General features: G+C 42.9%; 1 protein-coding gene across 2 annotated transcripts in view; it reads left to right on the forward strand.

Moving 5' to 3' along the window:
- The first annotated feature begins 884 nt into the window (after window positions 1-884).
- Window positions 885-19,135, forward strand: part of col18a1a (collagen type XVIII alpha 1 chain a) — a 76,766-nt gene continuing 58,515 nt past the window's right edge. For both annotated transcript variants that reach the window (XM_079732004.1, XM_079732005.1), the window contains exons 1-2: window positions 885-1,018; window positions 1,099-1,172. In XM_079732004.1, the coding sequence (XP_079588130.1) occupies window positions 1,014-1,018; window positions 1,099-1,172 (79 nt within the window). In that variant the 5' untranslated portion in view covers window positions 885-1,013. The remainder of the gene's footprint in view (window positions 1,019-1,098; window positions 1,173-19,135) is intronic.

Below are 19,135 nucleotides of genomic sequence, written 5' to 3' on the forward strand. Positions count from 1 at the left end.
GTGAGTGTGAGGAGGGGATTTTCCAGTGGAAAAGCAGAGTTGACACAGTTCATTCTGGACGTGTGTTCTTTTTTTATTATCACCTAGGTGGCAGGTCGACAGGTAGGCTGAGTAGAGTTTATATGAGTGGGGGTCAGTGGGTATGTGGTGGGAGAAGGGGGGTGGATAAGACTGCTGTTATAAACTGAACATTTTCAATACAATCATAAACATATCACAAAGGAAACAGAAATTATCAAAGACCATCAATTGGTCTTTAGATCAAATGTTGAGTCTGACATTAAATGGTTAACACTAAGATGTCATTCATGAACAAGTATGCCTTTGGTCTTAGATCAATGATGGTTACAAGAAAGACATTAAGTAGGCTACTTAATCTTCATTATTTGGATACCTTCTTCAAAGAAAGAATATGTAGAAACTCTGTCCCCCCCCCAACCCACTGGACAATGTGCAATTGCATTATGTTCATTATTTGTAGATCTAGCTCTGGCTTTTTTATATGGAAATTTTAATTTTTTATTTTAAATATGAGAAATATTGCTCACTTTCTATTATTTACTCATTTATTTATTTATTCGTTGTCAATTTTTTGTTTTGTCAACTCCTACTGTAGGCTACTGTTGGCACTGGATACCTGCATTTCTCAAAGGGGATTAATAAAGCATTACTTACTTACTTACTTACTTACTTACTTACTTACTTACTTATTACTTTAATCAGGACAAACATGCATTTCCAAAAAAATCGTATGAAAAATAGAACACGTGAAACTGAAATCCGGAAAATTCGATCTCTTTAGGACCCGGAGGTAGTCCCAACATTCTGCTCCTGTGGGTCTCTTCTTGCTGCATTTTCTGCTTTTCCCAGCAGAGCTCTCGGTCCCCATCAGCTGTTCTCTAGCAGCTCCGAGCGGCACCGCTGGACCAAGGAAGCCTACCAAACTCACTCCTCTTTGCACCAAACAATTCCATGCATTGTCTCTCCACGGTCACAGCAAATTGACGATCAAGATGAGGTAAAATAGTTAATCCTACCTAACATGTGTACGTGTTTGATCAGTGATCAGATTACTTAATCGATGTGCACCTTCCACAGGTGTCCCTTATGGCTAGGGACCCTGCTCTGGTGCTTGCTGGCTCTCGCTCGTCCCGCAGCATCCCAATGGCCAGGTAAGAGAGCGGATTACACAATTTATACGATTTCTATTGCATGAATCTTGTTCCTTTTTTTCTGAAGTCGGCGAGTTGAGTGACAATCTGGCCAGGGGGTCTTCAGATGGACACCGGCCTATAGGCGGGCGCCGACCCATTTACAGCAGGAAAAAAAAGAACATTTGTAGGATTTGTGAAATACAAATGTAAGGCTGATGGCTGATTTCTCTACAGTAACCTTTGTTATAAGCGAAATGGTTTAAAAAAACTAAAAAAAATCAACCGTCGCTGATTTATTGAGGGCTATGTTCTCTAACAAAGTTGCCAGATCTGTTTTATGGCCAATGGTGATTTCCAGTAGGGCCCATATTGACCCATTGGCAAGTGCATATTTATGCTGTGTGAAATTGCTCAACGAGTGAGATTTTGGTAGAAATGTCCTACAACTGCAGATTCAAATCTGCCAGTCGACCGTTTCGGGCTTGCATCTTTTGCAATACGATATTTTAGATTCAGTTAGGAAGGTTTTCCTGCGAGTGGAAAAAGCGTTTTTTTGGTCCCTTAACAGGGTTTTCCCAAAGTCCAAAGTCCCCAAACTTGAGATCTAGTTTCTACATTCCATGAATGCTATATTCCTTATACAGTGTGCAACTGAGTGGTTGGAATCAACTCAGCCGTTGCCTTGTCATGAGTATAGTAATACAGAATTATATTTTTTTCTCTCTATTGTAAAATGTGTTAATGGTTCGTAGGCTATCTTTGCACTAGAGTATTTGACTAGAATAGATTGATATTACACCACCTGACAATCAACACCATGAATAGGGTCTGGGCAATTGAATGAAACCTTTCTTCCGCTGTTAAAACATTTATCTGTCAAACTCCCAGAAACCCTATATTTAATTTAGTAAAAGTGGCTGTGCTTAGTTGTGCAGCTGCTAAATGATAGGGTTGAAATTAGATGCTGTCCATGAATATTTGATAGACTGTGATGGCCAGACATGGCGTTTGAAAGTCTGCATCAATGCCATCTCAACGGCATTGTGCTTAACTGGTGATTAAAAAAGTTTTGCAGTGCATTCCGGGTTTGTGGAGTGTGCCATTGTCAGCAACCTTTGTTTGGTAGGTTTGATAAAGTGCCAGTTAAATATAGCCTAAATCTAGAAATCTTTACCTTCTAGCATCTCGAACACTTATCTTAAGGTGAAAAACCCCACCCATGGGATTTGAACTGGTAGTACGTTTAAAACAAACATAGCTCATTATTTGCTGAGCTATTTCGACCCAGATTTCTGACTGTTCTTATGTTGAAAGTCAACCAATAAATATGTATCTTATATAATTTGCATCTAATCCGTTGCTTTTGGAAATGGATACATTTCAATGAAAGTCAACAGACCCCCTTTTATCCATTTTCTTGTATCTCAGAGAAGAGAAGTGTGTGGCAGTTGGAAAGGGAATCGCAGCTTTGAGACAACTTGGCACTTTCTGAGGAATGCTGTCCTGTCTGAATGTGTCCACACTGAATGGACCCAGCGCTGGGCTCTTTAGACTAATGCCTTTGGCTCTGCCTGCGACATGGTTGAATTTGCTCTGCCTCATTCCCAGTCACAGGCTGGGTCAGGAATCCCTATTGTCATGTGATCTTTGACATGCACCCGGAGTGGTTTCTGCCTAGAGGGTGATTGGGGGCGGTGGAGGGTTGGAGGGGTGGAGGAGGGGGAACAGCTGTAAGGGGACACCCCACTGGGCTATTTAATGATTGAATTAAATGGCACATTAAAAAAATCACAGTCTGCATGGAGGCTGTTCCCCCCCTGTGAGGTCGCCTCTTAATAATGGTCACTAAAGATACATTGGATTAGCATTAGCATATCCGAGCCAAACGCTTTCCCTGGATCTCATAACTTTGAAAAAAAGGGGATCCTGTAGATATGTTCTCACTGTTGCCAAAACTGTACTAATTTCAAACCCTTCAAAAGTGAAACGTTTGAGTTTTGAGCGATGCGGGTGAGTTTTCTTTGGCAAATATCTCTCTGACACATTATGGACGGATATGGTTTTTCGCATCTCCAAAGGGTGATTTACAAACATACCCATAGTCTCTGACATGGCCTGAGTAACTGTGCAGTGCGATATGATCTGTGGAGACACATAGCCTTTGACACATCATCAAGAGCTTGGGTTCCTCTGTTTGTTGTGGTTTCCAAGAGGTTTTCCATAGCGTTTTTCTCTATAGCTCCATGATAGCAGAACCTCCCAGAATGAATGAACTTGCCTTCCTATTTTTGTACGTAAAGGGCATCAGTTCTATATATTTAGAGTTTGATACAGAGCAGTTTAATGTGTTGAAGAAATTTCCTTGATCTCATACCTGTCAAAATGGGAGTTACAAAAGATGTGTTACATTGGATTTATTCATTTATTTTCCCCTCAGTGAAGCTGAACTGTGAAGTACAGCCGGTTATCTATTTAAAAAGCCTGATAAAATACAATTTACTAGGGGCTTTACTAGGCTTACCATTAAACCCTGTCATAAATGATCTTCAAAAAACACAAAAATTCACCAAAGGAAGGACCCACATTAAATGTCACTCACGCCACGTTTATTTATGGTGCATATCAATGCATCTCCTTTATTAACATAAAGTCCATTTTTTCTACCTACTTAATAGCAAAACTAGTTTTATGTCTGAATGCAAATGAACCCTTTTAAGCCCATATCAGCAGCGATAAACGGATGGCCCCTCACACAGATTCTGTTGAGTCATCGGACCTTGAGATTTTAATCCTGAGGATTTTCCAGTCGATATATGGACTTAACTGCCTCTGGAAAAACCTGGTTGAACTGTAATGAAGTAAATCAGAGAGAAGCTTCGGAGATGTGTAAAGTTGTGAGACTATTGTGTTTATTTGTTTGCTAGAGCTGTTCTTGTTGGCATTGTTTTGGAGAGGAGGCTTTACAGGTGACAGAGAATGTGTGGGTGGTTTAGTATGGAACTCGTCATCTCTCTCTCTCTCTCTCTCTCTCTCTCTCCCCCTCTCTCTCTCTCTCTCTCTCTCTCTCTCTCTCTCTCTCTCTCTCTCTCTCTCTCATTTACATTTACATTTAGGGCATTTAGCAGACTCTCTCTCTCTCTCTCTCTCTCTCTCTCTCTCTCTCTCTCCCCCCCTGATCTCTGTGTTGGTTTCTAAAAGGCTAGCAGACTGACACTGCGCCCATGGTACTCCTCTATTCTGACTCCCGGCAGTGTGACCGCAGGGTTTTGTCCATCACTCAGCTCGGTGCATGCTGTGGGGTTCATGCTTAACAATGACTCCGACGCTGACAAAGGAAACTTGGCCAGTAAAAAGGTCCTGTAGCGGGGTCGGCTGTTCCATTTGGACAAAGACAAAAACAAGAGGACAGAATGAAAACGAGCACACGCCATGATTTCAAGGAAGAACTAAAGAAGTCCTCCATGCTTTTGGTATAGAGGAAGTATAGTAGTGGTGGTAAGGGTGTTTGACACCCAACTGAAAGTGTGTGTTGTTCTGTGTTCTAACCCCACTGTGGACAGTATACCTGTAGACATCCTTGATCAAGAAATGCCTTACCCCCACCTTCTATTTATTGACTTTATTGATATTTTTAAATGAGCCCACCATCACCAACTTGTTTCTTTATAAAAATGGCAGTCAGGCCATGGATTCTTCTTTGATGCCATGGCTGTATCTCTCTCTCTCTCTGCAAACCTGTATGAGCTGTAACAGGACCACAACGCCAAACTCAAAAGAACTGCAACTGATAGATGTTCAGCAAGGCTCTCGTCCGCCTGAGAGAGGAAGTAAGCGCCCTGTCCAGTTTACTTTACACGTGACTGTGTTTTTAGAAGATGGGTGGGGGAGGGGGTCGCTGTGGGTCCATCCTGCTTTGATTCCTTAATGTAACCCATCTGGATCTGCTAGAAAAGTCGATGGCTTGTATATCCGCCTCCGAGTGCAGAGACACACAGATCTCCCGTGTCACACGCTTACCCCAGACACAATATTTAAATGGGAACATTTGTGGATTTATAACAGGATGTTGGAAGTGTTTGTTGTTGAGTGTCTTTTTCGTGTGCATGTAGAGCTGGTCCACGAAACTATTACAGCTGACAATTCATCGGTTAGGAATTGCAATTGCAGTTAGAGTTGCAGTTGGAGTTGCACGCGTGCATGTTTGACCTGCGTGTTCTACAATGTCAGCGAGGGTTACTTCAAAACAGCTGTTCTCCTATTGAGGCTCTCATTTGCATACCATTCAAAGCACCAAGCCAGCCCTTTGATCACATACTTTGAGTATTTAGTGGGGACAGAGCATCTTTTGATCTACTGTGGTGAGGGCCAGAGGAGGCTCCTCTGCTCAGGCTTCTACTAGAACCTATTGGCAAGCAGAAAAATATAGTATTATAATGATATTGTTTTTTGAGCAAAAGTCCTTGAAGAACACTTTGGGAGTATTTGCATCTCATTTATTTCCAAATCAATCGTTTTCCTCATGCAAAGAATGTGACTTGTAATATATTGTATCATGAATTGTAATAACACATCGAAAAGGTGTTGATTGAGAGTCTAGATGTATGCACAATTTAATTTATTCAGGATCTTATGAATCCATAGTTGAAATCACATATTTATTGCTTGCAAACTATGCAGGGACAATGCTAGTACATTTTGCTTTCAGGATGGGCTTTGAGATTAAGCAAAAACTGTCCACCTAAGGTTATTTAAAAGTACTATTATCTTGAACTTACTATATTGGCCAAGACTTGTATTATTCTGTGGTTCCTGAGCTCAAAGGATCCCCTTAGTTTATTTCCTGGATAGCGTTTGTTTACCAGTATTCCCTTCTGCTCAAAGCCTAGGCTTATGTTTCGTTGATCAAACCTTAAAGTCACTTCCTGTACAAAGTGAGCTTTTAGTGTTGAAGTCTTCTGAGCACTGACTCTTGAGTGCAGGTCGACGGTACCTGTTTGAACCAGCCAACAGTGGTGGAGTTCTACACATTCCTTTGACATCATAAGGTTTACTACACCTCACCCATGATTTAGTCCCCTTTATCTGAGCCTCCACTTATGACAAAGAGGTGGACATTGTACCAATCAGCTCCTTAAGCCAAGTGGCTTTGTTGGCGTTAGAATTGTGTAAACAAATCCAGTGCCGGGGCTTTTCCCCCCTGTTTGTAATAATCCACCCGTCTTCCTTTCCATGGCGAGGCGGTCTACAAAGCATCCTTTTGAATGTTTCTGACAGCTGTTATTTGTATTTTTATGTGCTCTCTCCTCCTGAGAGTTTCAGGTGCGCTTGCTCTGCCCTCTCATGTCGCCCCTGATGTCAAAATGCTGGGTTAGACGGTGGCAAAACACAGAGCGAGCCCGTAATTGCCGCTTACGTTCTAAGGGAGAAGGATTTGTAGGGCCACTTGCTCTGTACGCCCAACTATCTCCACCTCTAATGGTACAGTGAGCGCTCCTGTTGCACTCAGCGGCTCTTTCCTGTTTGTGGTGAAACCCGCACTTATTTGCTTGTCTTCCAAGAGGTAATCCAGGTTACATTTAGAGGAACTCTTGAAGCTTTACTTGGCAAATGACAGGATTCCATACATCCTTGACAACTGAGCCCATACCATGAAGGGCTTCCGGCTTGACACTTCTTCTGAAAAGAGAAGAAAGTCATTCAAATGAATTCATGTCTGTATGTGGAAGTTGTATACAGTCAAAAGTTGTGCTTTTACAATCTACAATATGAAACTATTTACCCGAGCCCAGCTTGTTTACTCAAGGTCAGATTGTTTTCCAGATGTTTTCTAAGTATTTATCCGCAATGCTTTTATGTCTGTTCCTTAAGCAACGCCCTATCTACCCATCTGTCTGCCTGTCTGTCTGTCTGAACAGGCCCCCCTCTCTTTGCCCCTCTGTCAGAAACATAGTCTTTTTTTCCTCTACCTGGTGGAACAGTGGTTTCCATGGTCACCAGGTGCAGATTTGTCACAAAGCCTTATTTGGCCCCAGCTGTGGAAATTGGATCTATCTGCCTCTACCTGGCACTTTGTCCTCAGCTTCAGCTTGAGGGAGTGTTAACACGTTCTTGCTAACCGTCTAGGGAACACAGTTAGAGGTGAAACGGGAGAGCACCACCCCACCCCAGTGTACAATCTTCTTTTATACGAACGCAATACTGTCAGCCTTCTACACAATGTGAATTAAGAGCGGTTCTGAGCATTGTTACGCTTTCAAAGCTGAGCCTTGCTAGACTGGCTACAGTGGAGCCAATTCATCCATGAATATATATTTTTTAAGATCCATCTGTCTGAGCCGAACTGTCAGACAAGATCTCTCCTAACATAAGCATAAAACTACCACCCAATGTGGGTTTTTTATGAATAAATAGGCCATTCAGCATTTCAGGAGGCCCCGTTTCAGGGAGTTGGGGGGAGGTGAGTTGGGGTGCGCCATTGTTGCTAGTTGCAGACCTCAGTTGCAGCTAAACCCCTCTCTTCCTCCTCCTCCTCCTCCTCCACTCCTTCACCCCTCCACCTCCTCTTATCTTCTGATTGACCCTTGAGATGTGCAGGGCCTGCCTTTCAAGGCATCCTCAGATTCCACTCATTCAGCCGTCCCTCAAGAGCCTCCGTTACCCTGCAGACAGTTCTCTTGTTACCCCAAAACCTCACACCGTGGGGGTGTGAAGCAGGGAGAATACACAGAGAAAGGGAGATTACAGCTAAGCCCAGAAGCCCTGCGACAAAAGGAATTGTTTTTAATACCTATACCCCCTCCTCGCATGGCTGTACTGGAACTCTTGTGAAATCGAGTGAGATATAGGGACATGGTGAAAAACAAACCCCTTTTTTCCATTGTCTCTGCTTAGACAGTTTGGAGTGGGCATTGCCACATGTGTATCGAGTTTTGTGGAAACCCCTCATAACTAAATAAAATAAGATGTACTTGATTAATCCCAGAGGGGGAATTTGGGGGACATGTGTGTCCCTGACTGGGAATGAAACCCGGGCACTGCAGGAAGAGCAGCAAATCCTAACCACGAGACCACCAGGGAATATAACCAACAAAGTGATGAAATGACCTAACTACTTGCACTACTAAAGCCACTACGAATCCTTTTCGTTCGTCCCTGCGAGTGCGAATGCACTTACACTGCATCCATTCTGCCCTTCCGCTAACTTCTCAACACAAACCTCAAATCTCAAAGTATCCCAGACCGCTCAAAAAAGCCTATTGTACAGAAGTCCTGGTCGCTTTGGGGAAATATTCAAGTCTGAGCTGTTTGTTGTACAGCCAAGCCTTTAGTTGCCCTTAGCTTTTGTGTCTGCTAATTGTTCCGTGAATCATGAGCAGGGCGCGTACAATAAACGAATCCTCCATGGTGGGCAGAGTGCCATCCCTGGAGAAAGGAATGGAAGCAGAGCGCGGGGTCGTTAAAAACATTTAGAGGGCCAGTGATAGATGGGCTGGGATCTGCAGAAGAGCCGCCACCGCCGGGCTTCACAACAGGGCGCCTAGGCAGCAGTTACAGCCCCGCCCACCCCCTTGCTTCATTTACCGTCCGATCTGACCTGTGTTGGTTGTCGCTTTACGTAGTACAGAAGGCTCGTACAGAAGGCTCTCTTTAACAACGCAGGTTTATGACTGCATTATGTGGGCTTGAAAATGTAGATTTTAACAAGATGTGTCATCCATTGTTAGCAACAGCAGTGCAACCAATACACTGATGTGTATTAAAGCCTTTAGTGGTGTTTGGTTTCCTGTCTTAAATAGGTCTCTTTCATTTCAGAATTTTAAGAGCGACAATTTTAAGAGCGACAATAGTCAAGGGATTCGAGTTATTTCACATTTGTTGGCAAAATATATATATCATCAATCATCATCGGATCATCAAGACCATGTTACATCCACCATCAAGAGGGACAGAGCATCTTAAGCTGTTCTATTCTCCAAATGCTTTTAACAACAGCTGGGATGTCAATTGTATGCCAACGTGTGAACCATTTTGCAAATAAGGTGAATGTCTATAAAGAGTAAGGTATCTACAGCTGTAAACAGTATCTGTTTATATATACATAATTATTTTTTTTTTAAATGTACGTTCTCATAAAAAAGAGGAGTTGTCTCATGGCTTCGGCTGAATACTTGAACACATTTTGGATGATACATACAGGGTTTTCTAAATAGCATGGTAATAGATTTTGAAGAAGGAATCACCTTTGGCACTCTGCAAATTTTGCCCAACCATTTAAAACCCTATAGCGGTCCCCTTGTCAAATCTAAATCTCTTCCCTTTTTCCCCCGAGGGAAAGGAGGACATATTTCACCATACAGTCTATTCACACCTCATCGTTTGATCTTATTGACGAGGTAATTGGCTTACAGGCCGTAGAGGATGAGATAACCTGACTGCCAGCTCTTTCCTTCTTCACCCACGCCCTCTGGCTAGTGTTTCAGTCTCCACAGTTCTCTCAAGGGTGTAAAGTGTTTTATTTTTTGCACTCCCATAAGCAATGCAACCTGCGCCTTTGCTTTTCCTTGCCTGCCTCTCTTGCTCTCTATCTCGCTTCTAAAACTCTGCCTAAGGGGCTGAATAACTACGGAATGTATCTGGGCCTAGCAGCATCGTTTAGAAAGAAGAGTATCCATATTTGTGAGCAATTTTGAACTTCAACCCTTTGTCTGTTTTCCCTTTTCAACAGGAGATGCAATGTTTCCCCGCTCATTCGTCAAGTGCTGTCAGGACAGTTTGGGTTCAAGATTGTTGTTGTTTTAAGTTTGGGGTTTTCCAGGAAACCATAGGGCAGCTGACAAAAGGTCCAGCTATAGCATCGATCTGAACCACGCCAGATTCCATTTGACTCCTAGTTGGTTCAGTCCACATGTCTGACTCTCAAAAAGACCTGCTTCTATAGTTCACCAGGTTCACTTGGTGTTCGGATCAAGTCGGAACACCAGCTCATGGATTAACATGCCTTTGGCTGGAACAGAGGGGAAGAGCATGACCTGTTAAACGGCCCAGTTGGAGAAACTCCAGAGCGCTGGCACCCTTGCTGGACCGAGCCTGTACTAATTGAGGTTCCCTGTATATTGTCTTGTCCATGAAAGCCCTCTTTGTCCTGATCATCCCACTACCCCCCCTCCCCCGTCTCCAATGTATCTCCACGGGCCTAACGTCATGCCCTCACAGCCACTTCCTGCCTTTATTAGAGGATTAAAATGTCAGCTGAAGGTGGTGTAGGAGCTCGGTGATGTCATTCACTCCAGGGTATTTCTTGACTTTTCAAAGGTTCCAGTGTCTAGAAGCTAGTGGAGGTGGGGTCTCCGTCAACACCCCCACCCAGCTCAGGGTGGGTGGGAGGAAGGGAGACTGTCAGACTTATTGAGAACCAGTAGAGGTCATCTGAGAAAAAGGCTGTCAGAGTTTGCGGTCGTCGTTTATCTGCTTGTATTAAATGTCCTGCGGTTCTCTCGGTAACCAAGCAACTACAAGTATTTGGGACAAGGGAGTGACATAGTGACACCCACCCTTTGCTGTTTTGGTGAAATTGCCCCACAGACACAGTAAACGGTCCACTCGAAACTGGTTGACATGCCCACCTGACCTTGATTTGAAGAAGAGTAGGAGTAGGACACTCTGATCTTTTGTTCTTTTTCCAGATTTTTCCCACCGTGGAATTCATACCAGTTTAGCACTCTCTCAGATGTTGAGGGGAGCTGGCCCACGGTTCATTCCCACACAACGCCCAGACGTGGTGACAGGGAGAGTTTTCCCCTTGTGTTTTGAGTGTATAAAAAAAAAGTTTGCCCTCTTTCATGGTCAGATTCACTGTCAAAGTGCTGATCTGCGACGACGTGCTGCAACCTAAACCCGAGGGTGAAGCCTCCTATAGGTTCAAAGAAACGTGGGGAGGTGAGGACAAAGAGCCTGGCTTGACCAACTGACGGGTCTGAAAGCCTCCAACTCTGACTGAACCTTGACATAGAAGAAGAAAAAAGAAAAAAAACGCCTGCATGCACATTCCATTCACTCTTCTTCAGAAGACTATCGTATCTTATTTACTTATGTGTTCAGGGATATCGCAGGGAACGAAAAAAAAAAACCTCAATCTGGCTGTTGGCCTGATGTTGAGAGAGGATGTGCATACAGTTCGTACGTTTGCCAAATTATGCCGGCTGATTGGTGATATGTTAGACCTGCATAGACAGGTTGAATATGTACATTTCGGATAAATCTCAGCTTCCAGTGCCTCAGCAAATCATTGGGCAATTCTCCAACTGTCATTTCATTGGGGCAAGGGAAAGGTCCAAGACACTTTTAATGCTAAGCTACTTACAGTGAATTTGTCCATGTCATTAAGGCTCAAGTAGGAGTTAATGACTCTAGTGCAGAGTGCGAAGTGAAGATTGAACCTACTATGCTTGCTATTTTACTAATAATTAGCTTTGGGTGTCAATTAGAAGTATTTCAATACTGACACCTTATACCTACTTACCTACTTACTTCACTCCCAAATTACAAATATAGAGTGTCTTTTCAAAGGTCTGCAACCTTTTTGAGTACCATATCAGTCAAAGTCAGAGTCAAAAGGCTGCCGTTAAAGTAAAGTATAGGACACCAGTAAAGGTTCTGCAGGAAGGAAAGGGCTCTCATCTAAGAGGGATACAGGTGTGGCAAACTAAAAGAGTGCTCCCAGAGCTCGGAATTTATGCCTTTTTGTTTGACACATTTTTTTGAAAACTTTTTGTTTTATACATTTCATACAAATGAAATAAACAATTACCATGTATTGAAAGAGGTTTGTTAGTGGCTGTCCAATCAAATGAATTGTCCCGTGTGATTGACATGAGAATGTGAGGAATGCTGATTGCCCGGACAGTTTGTCAGTGGACAGCCCATGCCAGAGAGGTGGGCCCCTTACTTTATTAGATATGGATGCTTCTTGGAATGTGGCCGTGATGTGTAGATTCTCAGTCGTTCACACATGCAACAGTAACGGGTGGAGGAGGGTTCTCAAAGGCTGGGGCTAGCGCAGGGCTAATCGATTAGCCTTCCTGGTTTCACTGCAGCAAAATTTGGGGATGTACAAAGTACTAAGGTAAGGCTGGGTGGGAGTTGATATGGTTCTAGTACGATTGTGGTAACATATTGCATAGCCTTTTGAACATATTGTAGAAGAGAGGTTAATGGAGAAGCACAACGAGCACCTCCACCTTTATCCCCTACTGGAGTCCATCTCTCGCTAGATTGTTTGATTGACAGTCATCGCAGACAGGTTTTCATTTTCAGCTCCTCAAAATTCTGTGGCCTCACAAGTGCCAGTGACTTCACCTGGTCTGGTGGCAAGGCTTAGGGCAGTAATTAGTCTGCTCTGCTGGAAATTGACAATGGCTGGGTCTGTTCCCAAACCTCCTATCTGCTGAGGAGATCAACACAACAGCCCCCGAAACCCCCACCCCCTCCCTTTAAGCTGAAGCCTCCCAAAAAAATACAACCTGCTTCTTTAACATACATACATTTCTTATTTTACATACTTTTCTTTAAAGGGCACTGGGGGATCATTAGCCCACTTGTAAATGTGAGTTATTAAAGCTTTCATGACTTTTTAAATGATGGCTTAGGCAGTTGATTTACTATCTGTAAAAGACATTGACAACAACCTTTAAAATAACACCAGCTCAAGAAGAGCCCAACGCAACATTACATTTTGAGAAGGGTGCAATTATTTTACTTTTACTACGACAAGCAGCGATGAGTCTTACACTTTAAGCTGATCAACTGATCTATACATTTTCAATTTATTAATGTATTGCAAATTACAAACTCAAATGGCATCCATCTTGATACACCTCAGAGCCATTAGCTTTGTCCTTCTTTCAAAAGCAACTCCAAGATGGACCTAGCAGGGCTTCTGTCATGGAGCTCGTTTGAAGGGGATGAGGCTGTTGAGGTTGGGTAGAATCTAGTACTATCTCAGTTTATCCAGTTTGTTTGCTTGCTTCCATGGCTGCAGCACGTTGGGATTAGGTGCCAATTTGTTTCATATCTGGCCTCCCAGGGTACTTGGAGAATGGTAAATAAACAACAAAAAAGAAAACACCAAAACAGAAACAAATGTTCTGAACTGGAACGAAAATCTTTTCGTCTAGTTATAGCGTCTTGAGTCAAGTTATTTAACAGGCTGTGACTTGTCTGTGGCTTTATAAACCCACTGAAAAGTTTAATGCTGAATAATGTGTCTGTGGTCGGTATGCTACTGTAGGGTCTTGCAAGCTGCCTAAGGCCTAGAAATGAGTGAGAACCACTTCAGAGATGTAGAGATAAATACAAACTGTAAGTGCGTCCAACGATATCTTTGCTTAAATCAAACTACTATCTATTTATCTCTTTATTTCTAATCTAATCTAATCTAATGTATTCTGAAGCATTGCTTTAATCTTTTGTAAGCATTATGTTTAATATACAAATTGACAATGATATATCCTAAATCCCTACAAAACGTTTGCTTGTGTGTGTGTGTGTGTGTGTGTGTGTGTGTGTGTGTGTGTATGTGTGTGTGTGTGTGTGTGTGTGTGTGTGTGTGTGTGTGTGTGTATTTCCGCTGCATTAGTGAGGTGAGGGTTGCACTGCAGATTTGCTTTAGTGTAAACCTCCCAAAATGTGCATAGCTGTGTCCCAACCATCGCTTGATGGATGGCTTTAGAATGCCCTTCCCGGACCCCTGGTGGGAGAATGCGTAGCCTGAGGCCGTGCTGAACTCTCTGGCTCCTCACTAACCACGTCTCCATAGCCCAGGGGCCCTAATCCTTGCCTCCGGCTCCCTTCTTGCGTCTCAGTCCCCAAATGGAAAGGGTGGGGTGGCTGGAGGAGGAGGAGGGTTGGTGGTGGGCCATCCCTCCCCTGCATTGCATTGTGGATTGGTTGGTGGGGTTTCAGTTGGTTGAGAGTTAATATTGACAGGGAATGGTGATCGAAAGCTTAAATAAAACAGGAAAATACAGCCAGTGGTGAATTAATGACGTGATTTCTTCCAACCCAACGACCTCTGTCATTATCCTCCGCCTCCATCCAGCCAAAGCCCAGGTATTTGGACGCATTCCGAGCAGGCATTTGGGGCATACCTTCAAGCGAAGGGGTCCTATTGGGTTACCTCAGTGTTACTTAATAGGACTGATCTGAGCTCCAGAAGTGACATGATGGCAAGCCAGGCGTTCCTTATTAAGAAGCAAAAGGCCTGGAATCTTCCGTGGCTGCGCTCTTTAGGTGATACACTGGAGCCAGCATCTCTCACTCCGCTGCAGATGGGAACAGCAAATTAAAGGCTGAACATATCTGAGTGGATAAAAGGCAGGTGTGATGGCCCCCCAAGAAGGAAAGATGATCTTTGTCAAATCTACTTTCCAGGACAACATAAAGCTGTTGTAGGTGCCAGGGTGACATCAAGGGGCAGGCAGGGGGAAAATAACAATCATCAAATTATAAAAAGCCCTGACTTACATGCTGGGACGTAGATCTTTCAAAATAAAATCCCCTTGTCTGGGAGAATGTTCAATAAAAAAGAGAGCTTGATGACTCTCTCCTTGACTTACAGGGGAAGAATGTTAAATACAATGATCTTCAGGTTCACAATTCAATGAAAATGTTGATTATAAAATTCCAGTTCAGGAGCATAAAGCAATTTGAGCTCCTGAGAAGAGCTGCTGAAGTGTTGAGAGTTCCCGGGGAATAAAGTTTCCCAGGAGGTCCACTACCCGTTATTGCAGACCTGCTGTCGTTTTGTCTTCCTTGTTTGGTCTAAGACTTTGGTAGAGGTTTTACAATGAGCAGCTTTCATATTCATATCCGGGCCTTTTATCATAATTCTGTGGGGAATTCCACATGGTGATAAACATTTTGAATCCTTTTTTCATGATCATTTAGAAATGACCCCATTGACAGAAATTGTTGTTGTGTTTCTACTGTTTTGTGTTTGTGTCTGATTAGATGAATGATTCTTTGTTCATGAGAGAAAAAAAAGACAGAGTACAAGTGGTTACTACCCACAAATCCTCCCAAATCCATTCCAGTTTGCTTCAGAAGATTAGAACAGACCTTAATTTTTGCCCGGTTTGCTTAAATGCATTGTCTTTTTTTTCTCAGAGACCCTACCAATCCCTAATTTTCTGTCTTCTAATTCTCCTTCTTTCTCGCTTCTCTCCATTGAGCCTAAATGACCGTAAACTCATCTGCTGATATCAAAGCAATGTTTTCTTTTCATGTTTCGTTCTGCTTGTCCTTCAAACACATACTCTCTCTCTCTCACACACACACCCACACACACACACACACACACACACACACACACACACACACACACACACCAGTCTACAAAGTGAACAGTCAGGGGGCGGCGTGTAATGCTTCTGCCACAATTGTTTTGTTGTTTTCAATAAAGCAAGCAATGCAAGACAAATTTCAGACTTGCTCTTACAATAAAGTATTATCGTATCGTATTGTAGTGTCCACTGAGACAGATCAGATGGTAAATTGGCATGGTCCATAACGAGACGTTGGGTGTTTCTTCAACTCACCAGAGCAGCTGATACATACCAACCAGGATAGTTTGAACCATGAATAGCCATGTCAAGTTGACATGCCACCTCTAGCCCTAGAAAGGCAAGTTTTGGCAAATCTTTGTTTTCTTCACCCTCTATAAGAACTTCCTCTGCCGGTTTTTATAAGGCCACTCTCGAGCCCGTTTCGGCTAGGTTAGCATGAGGGACTGCCATAAATGTGAACTTGAGCCGGTGGAGAAGATTCAGGAGAGAATGCATGTATTCAAATAGACTGACGGGCAGGTACACTCCACCCAAAACCTAGGAAACACAGCGTTGCATTTAGGTGACTTCTCCAAACTTCCCCAGTTGTATGTCCTGCTCCATTCTTTGTCTGGATCTGAACTGAGGCCTGTTAAAACAACCTACCAACAAGCCTTTAGCCACATTCAGTTCGGAGCCATTCTTTTGGTATCTGCGAGCAGAGTGCGCACAAACACTCTCACATCACAAGAATTCAACCGGAATTCAACACCCTAGGGGTACCCCCTCAGGGTCTTTTGTAGTGTTTTGTGATATGAAGGATAAGATTGCTTGATACAATATCCTGTTGCTGCGCAGGTCAAGAAATAGGCCAGACGCTGTGGCTCGCAGTGCTCAGGGACAGACGGACGCTCACATTTCCTGGGATGTCTGAGCTATCTGGTCACTATTGACATGAACACATCTGCACTATAACTTGCACCACAATCCCACATCAGTTGGTTCGATAAATCCAATTGCGGTTCTAGCACTATTTCTACTGCAACTAAAAGGCTTATTGTATTATTTAAATTTTTTGGATTAACCGCATACCAAAAGGATACTTTAACACAGATTTTAACTTTTCTCATGTGTTAGCTATTGAACATATCAGGTCAAAAACTGGCATCCAATATGGGCCACTTCCTGTCCATCTGTTTAAAGGACTATGGCCCATAATATTTAAATTGCCAGGAGATTTGTCAGCAATAATTTCCTTTCAGAAACCCCCATCCACCCCCAGATGTTCTGGTCATGCTTTATCAATTACTGTGTTATTCCTACGCCTACCTTCATTCCTGCACCTTTGATATGAGTCATCAATACATTCTCCTATCTATATAAATATATATAGTATGTTATATAGTTTGTATCGACTCATCGATATGGTTAAATAAATATACATTGTACCCACATACATTGAAATTAAGAAGTTCATGTTGGATTTCTTGGATACTTTTATTTTTTGGTTACTAATTATCATATTGTTTTAGATTATTATATTTATAAGCTTATGCTGATGATCTCCTTGACTTGTCACCAACTGCGCATGAACTTTACATAACTAACTTTACATACAAAAACACTCAATATTTCATCCGCTGGAATGAAAACCAAGGGCACAGAGCTAACTTGGGAAGCTAAAAGAATTAACAAATGTGGTGTGAGAGTCCCAGGAACCCTGAGTCATCGCCTGTTGTTTCCAGGAGTCTGTAGCTAGGAGCTGGTGCTCCCCCATCACCTCCTCCTCCTCCTCTCCTTCACTGACCGCGCACTGACTTGACTGACAGTCCTCTTTCACACACACTTGTTAATGTCCGGCATGATTCAACATGATTGGAATTCTTTTACTCTCGTTCTTTTGGGGGGAAAGTGGGGTGCTTTTGTTCCAATGAAATAATATAAATCTGGATGGACTGATTAAAAAAAGGAGGTGTAGAAACCTTGGGAGCTTGCCAATACTTTTCCATTGTTTTAGAAAGAATAGGTGAACCCGAATTATTCAGCAAATTGTGTCCTTATTTGATGCTTGATTGAAGATTTGTGCTGTGACGACTTTTATTTTTTGTTAAATTCGAAACAATGTGATTTGTTAATTGTCAAACCTTGGCATTTGTTGACTTAGCACAGGGGGACGCAATGGCCATGTCCTTCATTCTGTACGAACAATATTGCTTTGTTTTCGTGTGAAATAACAACTTGTTGGAAATTTGTGACATCAATCACAGCTCTTTCTTCTAATCCAAACAAAGTTTTTGTCTACAGTGAATTATGGGGTTTTATAAAGTTCCACTGAACATTAAAAGCCACATCATTTCCTCTTCTCATCCCAGTCCTTCCTTTCCAAAATTCTGTTCTGAACAAGTCTGGCAAACCAAACTACCTTGATCTCTATTTAATTTTTTGGTTGCATTCATGTTTGTAGATCATGTTCTCTGTTGAGTAGGGCAGAGGCAATGTACCCCAGGGCTCTATGCCGGGGCCTCACCATTGCTTGCGACATGCTGTGGTTGATTAATACAGCTGTACTCTGTTTACAAAACAAGACTCGGTACGTTCACTCCTTTCCATGTCATATGATAGCGAATCCAACACATCTTTGAAGACACTGAATGACTTTGAAGTGAATGAAGTTCAATGATGAGTGAATGAAGACACTCTCATTGAACAATTTTTGTTTTTTTCTTATAATTAGAAATGGTTGGTCGTCTTTACAAAGCCTAAATGTGAAAGGACTCTGGCCGGACAACCAATCCAGACCACTTGGTCAGGGAACGGTGGAATAAAGCTCCTGCAAATTACTCCCTTTCACCAGCGTGGTCACAGAAGAACACCCCCGAGCAGCGATGGTGCCAGAGCCTTTTGATGCTTAAACACATGAATTAGCTCTAATTTTTCCGGATTAAGAGGGTGAGGAGTTGGCCTGGCTGACCTCTGCTGGAATGACCCAATGATTTAAATTGTCTGAGGTTTAACTCTTCCTTTATTTGAATTGAAAGAACACAAACAAACACCCACACAGAAACACACACACACAAAGACACACACACACACACACACAGACACACAAATGCACACACACATATGCACAGACAGCCCCCCCACCCACACACACACACACACACACACACACACACACACACACACACACACACACACACACACACACACACACACACACACATACACAAACACGTATGCACAGCCCCCCACACACATACACACAGACACACACACACAGACACACTCTCTAACCAAGGCCTTTCCCAGGATAAGTTGTTTTTATTCTACAGTCCCCCAACACATAGCAACAAATAGCCATGTGTGGCCATCTCTTATTCTTCCCTATAAGGATGTGAAAAGAGGTGAAAAAAAAAGTACCTCCTACTTTAAACATCCCCACACAAGGAAGGTATAAATGTTTGTCCAAAGAGCTGCACTTGCATGCAACGCTTTGCATGTGGCCGATTGTGCTTGTTATTGTTGTTGTGGGGGCGTACCAGCATGCCACCCTTGAGTCTGGTGTTTCCCACCGTCTGTACGCAGGACATCCATTCGTTCTCACCTTCTTCTGACTCATGCTATCCCACCATCAGTGTTAGAGGTGGTGCGCATCTCCAA

This window comes from Pollachius pollachius (assembly GCF_949987615.1).
Source record: "Pollachius pollachius genome assembly, chromosome: 3".
In the NCBI taxonomy this organism is placed as follows: Eukaryota; Metazoa; Chordata; class Actinopteri; order Gadiformes; family Gadidae; genus Pollachius; species Pollachius pollachius.